Source organism: Corythoichthys intestinalis, chromosome 5, assembly GCF_030265065.1.
Source record: "Corythoichthys intestinalis isolate RoL2023-P3 chromosome 5, ASM3026506v1, whole genome shotgun sequence".
Lineage (NCBI taxonomy): Eukaryota > Metazoa > Chordata > Actinopteri > Syngnathiformes > Syngnathidae > Corythoichthys > Corythoichthys intestinalis.
The window spans coordinates 56290574-56303504 of record NC_080399.1 but is presented as its reverse complement, the minus strand read 5'-3'; the positions used below and the strand labels follow the sequence as shown (position 1 = coordinate 56303504).

Sequence of the window (12931 nt, the reverse complement as noted above, 5' to 3'; positions counted from 1 at the left end):
CGGGCAGGACTGGGTGCAGCAGGAGACTAGCGCCGCAGGAGCTGGCCAGGTTCACGGACAGCCAGCCAAGCCGGGGGGCAGGAGGCTGCTACCGTGGCAGCAGCTGATCAGGCTCAGCACCACCCGGAGTTGGGGCTACGACAGCGCCAGTAGTCAGTCAGGTCGATCACCAACAGCCGGAGCAACAGGCCAATACCCTGGCATCAGCTAGCCCGGTAGAGCAGCCGGAGCAAAAGGCAGGAACCGCGACATCAGCTCGCTTACAGGAAGATTCAGAAGGAGAGGAGAGCGCACTGAGCGGAGAAGAATGTGGGACATCCAGCGACAGGTCAGGGATGGGATGTACAACTGTTTGGACAGCAGCTCATTTCAAGGTGAATACAAGGGAGTAGGCGACACCGTTTTAAATTATTTTCAATTTTTTTGCTTACATGGGCCTATACAATAATTACAACTGTGTTATTGGAATAAATTATTTTAGAAGTATAATGAATTAATGGATAAATATGTTTGTAAACCACAGACTCAAGGCACAAATATAACGGCCTAATGCAGTGCTTCTCAATTATTTTCTGTTACGCCCCCCCAAGGAAGACGTAAATGTTTCGCGCCCCCCCAACTCTCTGCCGCCACTGTAAATAGTATCATTCGTCTATATTACTATTATAAGTACGCCTCAGCCTAACATTGTGTCCTTTTTTTTCTATTAAAGAAAAAAAGTAACATAGATCAACTTATAATAAAGTATAACTTTTTTAACATTGTGTTGCTTGTAACAGAAAAGACTTAACGCGCATCAATTTGCCTGAAGTTAAAAAAAATAAAAAATAAAAAAAAAAAGTCACATCCAAACTGTAAAAATACACTCAAGGTACATTTTTGACCATTTGATACTGAAAAATAAAATGTAATAAAATCAGTAAATAATAACAAATTCAAATTGATTAGATACATTTACTCTTCAGGACAACATGCCAAAAAATTTGACCGAAAAAAAACAAAACTGAATAGAAGGGGGGAAAAAGGTCTTTGGACAGAAGGAAAGTTTTTATTTTCGCTGATTCACCACAGTGCTCACTGGTTTACTGATATAACACTGACAAAGCAGGACGATTGTGACAATTGGCAATATTCGGCACGTTTTCGCTGAAAAACAATCAAGCGGCTTATCAATGAGATTGAGGTCTAATGTCTTTAAGTGGCATCTTAACTGATTTGGCTTCTCCGCTATAATCATTTTTAGACTCAGTAAACAGTGGTCTTTCCTCATTTCCCACTATATTAAAAGTCAAAGGCAAACGGCCCGAAAAAAGCGCATTCTCGGCGGCCGAGGGAGAACCGTAGGTGAGGGCGGTGGTCGTGACGATCCCAAGCCGAAAACGGCACTTCACGGCCGGACACGTGAGAACCGAAGAAGACAGCGGGTCGCTGCGTGAGTCCAGCTCTGCATGAGTCTCTTCCGTGTGCTCTTGCTTACTTCGCTCTGCGCCCCCCTACGCCCCTTGCTGACTGTGTACTGTAAGTTCCATCTGTAGTTATGTGGGCAATTGCCCATGCTGCGTAGAGTATAGCCTAAATAATTGTAAATTGTTGTCATAACATTTATATTTACATTTATACATGGATATTATCTGAAATTGAGGCTTGTAAGTCTCACAGCATGGCAAGTGGGCATTTGCGTGTTGTTTTCAGCACCATTTTCTGTATATGTTGGACCTGTGCATGTGTCCTCATCCCTGCGCTGTCATATGTACTTTGCGTTCCGGCACCTTATGATTTACAAAATAAACACTGGTTGTGTGCCTACCGTCCCTTTGCAAACCTACGCCCTTGGTTTCTGGCCAATGTCAGTTGAAATAAAACTAACAAGAAATAAATTTTGAATGTAAAGTTTCCATTCGCGGAAGTGAGGGGTTTGTTAATTTAAAAAAAATTTTTTTTGGGGGGTTGTAGGATTCTAAGAATATGTAGCATCCTTTCATAAGATGTGTGTAAACAAACAAGAAACTTATGAATATATTTCAAATATTATTCATGGCTTGTGTGTCCCACAGCATGTGCGCAACCCTGTTACATATCTTTTATATGATAGAAAAAGAAAGTAGTGAATCACATGATACACCAAACTAGTGCTGCAACGATTAATCGATTAAGTCGAGTAATTGATTAGAAAAAAAGATTCGAAATAAATTTTGCTGCTTCGAGTATACGTTTAATTAAAGTGGCGTTATAATGGTTTATTTTGAAAGTGTTTGCATTTAGTTTTATTGATTTGGTTGGATACACTACCCTCTTGTCTGACTCATTTTACAAGGGTGAATCCATCTGCTCCCTGCTAAGACCAACATAAGCTAAGTTTTTGTTTGAGCGAATGTTTTTTTTAATGCATTCGTAATTTAGTTAATAGGTATATTTAGCCGTTTTTTGTGGGAATATGTGTCTGAACCATTTGTTAAGAGCATTGTAAAAAAAAAAAAAAGCATTTAACCTAGCTGACTTCTGCTATGCAAGTTAGCCAATTGTTCTTTTGTTGTACATAGACCCTCATTTAAAAAAAAAAAAATACTGTTTGAGGCTGAGCTCAGGTATTTGAATTTTTCATGTTCCTTATCCGATTACTCGACTATTCGAACTAACTAGTTCACCGATTAATCAACTACTAAAATAATCGTTAGCTGCAGCCCTACACCAAACCTAACATCATTAGACAGCTTTTTAAAAGAATGTGTTGAGAAAATTTCTGTCCTTCTATTTTTCAAATTTTTATGAAATAGTTAGCCTGGTTTGAATGACTTGCTATACCTTATGAAACTCCATTAAGCATATGATCACAGCAACACAATTATTACAGCTAGGATTCAACTTTCTCATCAGTGCTTACCCTTTCCGTAGGTTCCTCTAAAAAGTGATGTGTGTACTTATGTTCCTTATGTTATGATGTTGCTCAAATACTATGGACAGCTTTGTGCTGACGAGAAGAGAACTTTATTCATGAAAGAAGTTGTTAGAAGTATGTGGAAATACGTATTGGACGGAGAATTAAACATATTGCTTGGTCACTTGCAAATATGTCCATCCGTATCTTCAAATACAGTAACGCTGTCCAAACACTTTTGTTTAGTTTTTTTTTTTTTTTTTTAACCAATTCATTTTTTTGCTGTATGCTTTAATTTTCATGCAGTCCGCATTTTTATATTCATATATTTGTGGTATTTAATACAAATTCTTCGTACATTTTCACACAGTACCAGTTCAACCATTTAGTCCTTTGCATAGTTGTATACATTTTTTCTGAATCATTGTCAACATTAGCTTCTCATAGTTGACTGATTTTTACACACTAGAGCACTTTTGCAGCAGTGTGGTACAGCATGTTACATTGCCCCTATTGCTGGTCTGCTGTTCCTATTGCAGGGATATGTTTCCTTTCTCAATTTTTTTTATTTTTTTTTATTCATGTAGCACTATATCAGTTAATGTTGTTTGTTCTATTTTATTCATCAAAATTAATTGATTAAAAAGCACCCCTCCCATAAATGCATACGTATATATCTTGGTAATATCAGGTTGTTGTATTTACTTGATGTTATTAATGATATCGGAAAATACCGACATCGGTTTTCATTATCGGTTTTACAATATATACATACAAACAATCAAATTTACAACATACAATTTGATACATAGAATGCATCACAAAAAAAATATCCATAATGTGTTAAGTCCACGACCGCATATATCGGTATCAGTTTTTATATCAGTATCGGATTTTTGGAGTTGGACAATATCAGTATCTAGGTTAAAAGGTCATTATCGGACAACTTTAGTAAATATAGAAATATTTATTTAAGCATGTTGATGACAAAACCAGTACATCATTTTGAATACAATAAAATAAATAGTGAAATTAAGACAATCAATCAGTTCAGAGTGTACACCTCCTCCTGCATTTACATTGTTAGCTGGGATAGGCTCCAGAATCCCTGTAACCCTCATGAGAATAAGTGGAACAGAAGATGAACGAATTAAGCAAATGTGAACCGATAACATCAAAGGACTCGGCTCAAAATGATTTTTATCATTTTATCCTTGACTAACAAACCATACACATGGCATATACGGTTATTGTTTCTGTTTATTATTTCAAATCAAAATCATGTAATGAGATGATCCGAATCTGGATAATCGAAAATAATTAGGTTAAGAAATTGTCCTTTCAAATTAAAATATCCCAATATTTACAAAAGGATTCTTAAGTATGACTGTTGGGAAACTTGCATTAAGATTAAAATGTGTGCCTACACTGTCAAGAAAAAGCACCAATATTTTTTAAATAAAATTTGTGAAGTGAAAGAATTTTTCATATTTGACCTAAAATAAACGCATCATGAAGATTCTACTTGATCTTTGAACCATTTTCGAACACTGTCCTTGTTGTCTTCGATCCACTTCATGTTGGCGATGGTTCTCTCGATGGACTGATCCACTGCCAATGTCCCAGAGCCAAAGCCGACCTCAGCGTTATCTTCTTTAAATTGTTTTAGCTGAAATGGTAAACAGGGCATAGAATATTATTATGATACCTTATGCATGTGAAATAATGCTGAGCACAATAATGTCATTTAAGTTACTGCACTTCTAGTTAGGCAAACACAGAAAAGGTATTGTTTAATGAGATTTAGCAGTGATGCCAACAAATAATCCTAAATTTCACAGAAATGTGATAGTTGTAGTTGTAAACTACTGTATAATATCAAGTGATGTGGCTGACAACTAGTAAAATTACTGTTGCAAACTGTCAGAGCACAACAATGCTTCTTTAAAAAAAAAAAAGTGATTCAAACCTGCTGGAGCTCGAATTCACTCGAAAACCGTTTGGTGATTCCATTGATGAGGTTGGAAAAGGAAAAAGAGCCACCGCCATACCTATAAGTGAAGAAAATAATCTTATTAGGAAATTAATGTAAAAATCAACGATAACTATAATACTGAAAAAGAAGAAAAAAATAACTTTGTATATACACAGTGTTGTCATGACGAAGGTGAGACGATAACAACTAAAAACGTGTTTTGGGAAACTAAAACATAACAAACCGAATGCCTGTTTTCGTCAGACGAGAATTAGACGAAAATGCGCAATCGGTTCAGTCACATGTTCACAATGTATTACATTTTATGTGTAGTAAGCCTTCAACGTAGCAGTGTCTGGTTGTGTCACTCATGACTTTCTTGGCCAGAGAGAATATGCAATGTTGCATTAGCCTTTAAAGGTCTGTGCTGAGTGATCATCGCACACTAAATTTAACTCGTAGCGTTAGCATCGCTTTCACGTTAGCATTAGGCTAATGCTATCCACATAAACGCTCAACTTTTTTTAATTTTTACAGACAGTTTGTACATTTTTAACGAACGTCAACTAAAACCAGATGAGATTAGTCTTGAGTTTTCGTCAACAAAAACTAGACAAAGACAAATACATTTTGAGATGACTAAAATAAGACTAAGACAGTATTATCGTCCAAGACAAAAATTAAAAGGGCTGCCACAACAACACTGTATATACATTTGACATTCATTCTAAACTATAAAAACTATTATACTTTTGTATTTAAACTACTAAACAACACATTACCATTATCATCCCTTTTGACTTTTTCCCTCAGTGGTGGGCACAGCAATATAAATACAAAATTTGGAAAAAGCAAATGTAGTCTTGTAATGTAAAGGGGTTAAAAGTTTTTTTTATTTCCAGCATGTAGATTTTTAACGAGAACGAACACACTGCAATAGGCTTTAGAGCAAAAGTCAGCAAAGCAGAGTATGAATTTATAGCAAGTCTCATAACGATCTGGGTTGTAAAGCTGCTAATCTGTTTTTATGTGTCACATGAGTAGGAACATAGTTTGTAGGACCGTTTTATTGTTTTTAGTCAAATGTCATGTAAATAATTTATCTGACATGCCATATCCTCTAGAAGTTCTACCCACGGCAAGCTTATACTCTAAGCAATAAACCTTATTTCAACACTTTTAAGGCCTTTTCATACTACAATATGCAACGTGCAGCACACAGGCTACACCCATACATTGTGTTTGTTGTACCCACTCAATGGAGGGTTGAAGGTGACACAGCAAGTGCCAGAGTATGGTAAATGGGCTCACACTTGTGCACTTTTCTATCATCAAGGTACTCAAAGCATTTTGAAACCATTCGACATGTTTACAAGGACCGGGTACTCGAACCCACAACTTCTGGTTTGGGGAAAGACTACCACTGAACAAAAGTAAGGGTAAGTAAGTGTCTGCAAAACAGCTGGCTTCACAAATTGAAAAATGTTCTATTCCCGAGTGGTGCTGCCAGGTTGACAGGACTATTTTGGCCGACGTATTCACTAGAAACCGCGTGAGGACAATGAAGGAGACTTTAGAAATAATGCACTTTCTCAGTTATCTCTAAAGACTGATTAATGATTCTGCATAGAGGTGACGGCGGACCTACGCCGTTAACTGCGGTGATGGCGGACCTACGGCGTGAACGCAGACCCGATTTACGACCCCACGCCATAGCCTGACTTGCACCTACAAAAAATCCTAACTCCGCATCACGTCAACACGCGTGACGTGAACGTCAAAGGACTGTGTTTGATCCGCTCAGAACGTTGTTTCTGGTTCAGCACAACAACACCGCCGTTTTCAAACATTCGCTAACGTCTTCTGTGTCGCCTACGCTTCAACATTTGTATTAAAGGGAACCACGGAGAGAAGGACATGTACTGTAGTTATTAAAAGATAAAACTTAGTACGATTTATAATATTTGATATCAAAACCCCTCTTAGTATTTTCGTTTCAATAAAATTTGTAAAATTATTTTAACTAGTAGGTCGCCATTGTTGTTGACATTGCAGGGCGGTGACGTCACATAGGTACGCTGCCGTATTTCCACAGTGTCACTCTTTAAAAAAAGAAAAGAAAACAAACGTCACTGTATAATTACGTAAGGTAGTGATTTAAATACGCTGTCAATGGCGAGTTTTAAATGAATTAGAGATCAAGCCAATGAGTGCGTTTTGTCCCTTGACTGACGCAGTAGTTTTCCTTCAATCCACAGTGGGGTGTTAGGCAGGAAGAAAGGAAAGTGGACACAGGCGTTTAGATTCGTAGCTCGGACCATGCATATATATACGCTTCGGCAACTCCTTCACAGTAAACATAAGTATCATATAGTAAAAATTCAATAAAAGCCATATTCATCTCTCAAAAAATAATGTTCACAAAAAGAAAAGTGCTTCAATCTGTATTAATGAGGCCCTATTGTCACACAGTTAAACAACAATGCAAAAAGAACTGGCATTCACAAATCTACAATCAAAACAGATATGCAATATACACATATAACTTACTCAGACTTTGGTCAAACTCTATTTAAACATTTAGCCACTCGTTTAGCTCAAAAAATACACTGGATGGCAATATTTAGTCACAATATACAAACTACAATGCTGGGGGCCATTATCAGGAGTCTTGTTTGTTGTGAAGACAACACTCAAATGAACATAAATCAGAATGGACCCGCACTAAACAGGAAACTATGGCGTAAGTCAAGGGATAAAACGCACTCATTGGCTGCTTGATATCTTATTAATTTAAAACTCGCCATTGACACCTTGTGGTGTATTCAAATCACTACCTTACATAGTTTAAGAGTGACACTGTGAACTACGGCAGCGTGGCCATGTAAGGTCACCGCCCAGCGACGTCAACAACAATGGCGAGCTACGAGTTTTGATTTTTTATTCAAAATTTTACAAATTTTATGAACACGAAAACATTAAGAGGTGTTTTAATATCAAATTATTATAACTCGTACAAATATCTTTTAAGAACTACATGACTTTCTATCTGTGGTACACTTTAAAATGATTTGTTGTTCAATACTGATTAGCTGCAGCTGCACACTTTCCATCTCAGTTGCCATTGCTGTCAATGACCGGAGGAAAATTAAAGGAATTAGACAAGAGTCCCCCAAAACTGTACAAGGACAAAGCCACACCACTTTAGTGGCATGTCGGTAAATTACAGAACAACGCCTTACCCTGAAGCAGAACTTCAAATGCGCAATGACGGGTCTACGCCGTCGCGTCACCAGAACGCAGAAGCATAAATCAGCCTTACCACTGTGGGACACTCGAAAAGGTGCTCTCAAACTGATTCCAACTCAGCCTAAATGACGTCTAAAAGCGGTTTGGTTAGAGCTGTAGCTTACAAACAATACAGGTAGTGCCCGGGTTACAAAGTACCTGACTTACGTGATTCCAACTTTACTCTTCCACCAGTTTGTCTCCTAGTCACGTTAAGCCCCTTATAGACTTAAGCTAGGTTCATATTACAGGTCTTAATGCACAAATCTGATTTTTTGCCATATCTGTTTTTTTTGGCGTGCCCTTTTAGACTGCCTTTGTCCATTGAGACCGTTCAAGTATCACGCATGCGCACTAATTCGATTCGCAGTATGAGATCCGCTCAGCAAAGAGACCCGCATGCACAGAAGAACAAAACAAAATTAGACATGCTAGCTGTATGTCATTCCAGAGGGATCATATTTTGATTTCCAAAAAGAGGACACACACACAGACATTAATAATCACCGTTTAGTGTTATATTCAAAGTTTAAATGGGCTGACAGAACGCATACACACACAGACATGAGCTTTGACGTGTGTGCGTAAAATGACGTGTGTGCGTCGGTTTGCCCCGACTCGGCCGTGTGTGCAATAATTAAATATTGCTCACTCGGCGCACAGAATAAATTTTTTTTATAACTATTGTCAAGCCCGCTTCGTGCTTAAAAGCAGAGTTCAAGCTAGGCGCTAATGGCTACATGCCTGCCGTCCTCCGTGCCTCTTGCTCTTTGCTGACGTAATTGCTGCATGAATTCCAATTTGGGAGTCTTGACAGTTTAGACCGCCAGTCACGTTCTAAAAAAATGTTGCCCAGATCGGATTTGAACCACATACGAAAGTGACTCAGATCGGATTTGAAATGGTCCACTTCTATGCGACTTGTCCCGTTCAGACCGTCAAGTTAGTGCCTGACTCGAGTCGGAAAAACACGAAAAAATCAGATTCGTGCATTAAGACCTGTAGTATGAACCTAGCCTTACAACCCGCTAAATTCTAGTGTAATGTGACACAGGATTTACCCGTGTCATGGCCAGTGGCGGACTTGGCAATTTTGGAGCCTAAGGTGAACATATCCAGGGGCCCTCTTCATGGGTCAGGGGTTAAAACGGTGAGAAGGGTGTAGAGGAAATATGTTTCGGTACACTAGGGTTGTCCTAAACGACAAACTTTCTTCTGAATTAGTCAGCCGACTAGTTTTATAATTAGTCGACTAATCTAATAATTTTCTTTTTTTTACCAATTTAGCAATGAAATTTTTGTTGACGCTTATTAATTCACAAAACCACTTTTGAACACTTAAATTCTTTATTAAAGTACAAATAATCATGTAAATAACAATAATTAATCACAAATAAACAATGAGGTTAAATGCTGATAGCATTTACTAGTGCAAAAGAATGGAACGTAAACAGATTCAGAACATTGACTTTGCCTTTCCAACATTATTCAAAACAATTCTTAAAAAAAATTCTAGCATTATTATTATAGTATACTACTATATATAATTGTATAATAATAATAATTATAATAATTATTCATTGCCAATCATATTTGTCATAAAGAGTGTAATTTGAAAGCTATTCTTACTGTAGAATCTGTATTCTGTAGTATTTACTCTACATATTGTAAAATTAATTCTGAAGTATGTGGGATTAACTCCAGAAATCGTTATTTATATTTATTTATATGACGAACATGATGTGCTTTTATTTTGAAATGTTCACTGGAGGTACGTTCGCTAAACCGCTAACCTAAAGCGTTACACTCCGTAAAAAAGCATTATTCATCATTGCTTGTGGTGTCACTAATAGATTTTTTTTTTTTTTTTGGTTAGCAAATGCTGTTAACCAGCTGTTGGGTGTTATTGTATGACTGATTGGAACTGTACTGCATTGTTTCGCCACTGGGTGTGCTGTCATGTATTTTATGTTCGGTGTGAAGAAGAAGAAAGTTAAAAGAGGCACTAGCGGCCTGTTCTCAACTTCTCCCTCACTGCACTTTGGCTCTCATTGAAACACGTTCGCTCATGTGTTCGAAATAAACGATAGCCGACGTGCAAAGTAGCAAGTGAGCTGTAAAATAGCGAGCTTAGTGGCGTAAAAAACGCGGGAGAGCTAAGTGAAGCTAACGAACAGCTAAGCGGAGCTAAGCAATGCTAAACGGAGCTAAGCGAAGCTAAACGGGGCTGAATGAAGCTAAGCGACTGATACTCAGTCCGTCATCATGGAACAGTCCATTGTAGTGCGTGTGTGTGTGTGTGGGGGGGGGGATAATATAAATGCAGCATTCAAATTGCTTTCTTTTTTGTTTTGTTATTTGTTTGTTTGGTATGCTGACATAATTCCACATGACGAATAGTTGGGGGTGCTGCTGGCTCTGGTGGCCCAAGCCCTTGCTCGTTGGGGCAAGGGCAGCTTGTTTGGGGGCCCCCTACTGGTTGGGGGCCTAAGGTGATCGCCTATTTCGCCTGAATAGTACATCCGCCTATGGTCATGGCTTTAAGACATGGGGAGATCTACCGGGAATTACTCGGGTTGGATGCTTTCAGACTTGTCCCGTGTTGGCGACTCTCTGTGCGGGGAGGGTGAGGGACGGGATTTTATGACCTGGACATTACATAATTTTTGGTCGGCATCAGCAACAATATAAACCACACATTTCCAAAGATGGATGATGGACTGTCTCTTCCTCAGCGCTAAGATGCAGTAGCAATTTAATGTTGTTATGTTTTCAGTTTAATTTAGCTTTTTTTCCAGTTTGCCATGTTGATAATTGCGATGTTTTTTTACCGATATTCGACTTACAAACAACTTACAACAAAGGGGAAACGACAATCGGCCCGCCATGATATTTACGTCAACAGCCTTCACGCTCTGACCCGGGGACTGACCGACTGCTTTTATACATTTTGAGATTTCATGGGTATTTAGGGATACTTAAAGGGTTAATTCCGATTTGGGCGGAAATTCGGGTTACGTTGCCAAAGTAGGAACGGAACTCGTTCGTAACCCGGGGACCTTTATTAAGTTTTCCACATCCTTGCCTTTTCTCGATTGTTACACTCTCCCTTCCTTAAAATGGACAAATCTGTGGATTTCTTCTGCAACAATGAAAAATACCATTTTTTTCAAGTGTGGTCTATGCACAGTTGAAAATGGATGGATGATAGCATTTTCATTTTCACGCACCTTCGCCACTAGACCTTTGTTACCATCAAGCGCCAGTGGGAAAAGGTCATTAAAGGGTGACACTGTTAATAACAAGCAGACTTCAACTGACAAAACAACAAATCAGTGTTTTTCAACCAGTGTGCCGCGGCACACTAGTGTGCAATGAGAGATCGTCTGGGGTGCTGCGAGAAATTATCCAATGTCGCATTTATATATGTAAATATATATATATTTCTTTATGTTGTCGGTTGGAGTTGCAGTAGGAAGGAAGGAGTAGGTAGAAAGTTTTCGGTCGTGTGCAGATGAGTTAGGTATTGCTCATGTCGCGTTCAAGAACTGCTCGGATTTCTAGCCATCAGCAACCTTGCTATCCGCGACAAGGTGGACCACAGCACATCTACTTCACATCAATTGTCGATATACCGGTACTCTAAAGTGTCCTTTCTATTTTATCCATATGTGGCGATCGTCAATCCTCCCTGTGTGTTTTATTCCAGCGTATTGTTGAGGACAGCAAGGTGGCTAATGGCTAGAAATCCAACACGAGCAGCTATCCAACATTGCCATGGTGCCAAGCAAGTTTAAACGACATCTCCAAACAAAACACCCGTCGCTTCAAAACAAGACAATGGACTATTCTGTTCACCTTCGTGAAAACACAGAGAAACAGGCAACTTTTTTGATAAAAACTACAAAGGTAAATGAGAAAGCCCTCAAAGCCAGTTAACTTGTCACACTCCGTGACAGAGACATTAATACTATCTGCCTGCAAAGCCATTGTCTGCGAGATGCTCGGCCCTGATGTGGTTAAAGACATTCCTCGAGTCCGCCTGTCTGGTAATTCTGAGCTTTTTGAAGCCTAACTGCTATTAAAAAAAAAAAAAAATTAAAACAGAGAAAGACTAAGAGCTGTTGAAGAATAAGGATATTGACTTTATATTCATCTATACAGGCTGAAGTTTCTCACTGAGTAAGTATATAGACTGAGAAATTATTTTGTAATTAAATATATTGTACAGAAAATAATTTTGGAACATTTTTGGTTTGTGGTGTGCTGCGAGATTCTTTCCAATGTAAAAATGTGCCGTGACTCAAAAAAGGTTGAAAAACACTGCAATAAATGAATAAGTTCTACTTCATACTTACTGGGTAAAAATGTAGGACCAATGAGCCCTGACAAAGTCCCAGGCCAGAGACTGACCAATCACATTGTTGGCAATGTAGACAATCGTGGAAGTGGCATCCTGTTTTCGGATAAACTTAGGCTGCAGTGTGTACTCCAAGTACCTGGTAAGACACCATTGCATTCAAGAAATTTAGACCACCCTGTGCTGTAAAATTCATAATAATAGTAATGTAGACTAAACATTCGTACCTGTTGAGCAGCCAAGGCTGCTTTGTACAGGCTAGAGCAGAGCGGATTTTTTCAGCTTCAGAGGCAATGGCAGAGTTTTGAAATGCAGACCAAGCAAAATCCCACTCTTTAGCACCCCCTGCTGCAATGCCATTGCAGTATATAGTGGTGCGTAGGTTGGGGTGTATTCTATAGACAGTTGGGTTTTTCAGTCAAACAGAAATTAC

The 12931-nt window shown here is 38.6% G+C and overlaps 1 protein-coding gene across 1 annotated transcript in view; it reads right to left on the bottom strand.

The window, feature by feature from the left end:
- Positions 1 to 3860: 3860 nt before the first annotated feature.
- The window catches only part of anpepb.1 (alanyl (membrane) aminopeptidase b, tandem duplicate 1), a 46407-nt gene continuing 37336 nt past the window's right edge, over positions 3861 to 12931 (bottom strand). Inside the window, exons 18-21 of the mRNA XM_057835900.1 lie at positions 12726 to 12893; positions 12497 to 12637; positions 4845 to 4926; positions 3861 to 4544 (exon numbers count right to left, since the gene is read on the bottom strand). Coding sequence (XP_057691883.1) covers positions 4386 to 4544; positions 4845 to 4926; positions 12497 to 12637; positions 12726 to 12893 — 550 coding nt within the window. The 3' untranslated portion in view covers positions 3861 to 4385. The remainder of the gene's footprint in view (positions 4545 to 4844; positions 4927 to 12496; positions 12638 to 12725; positions 12894 to 12931) is intronic.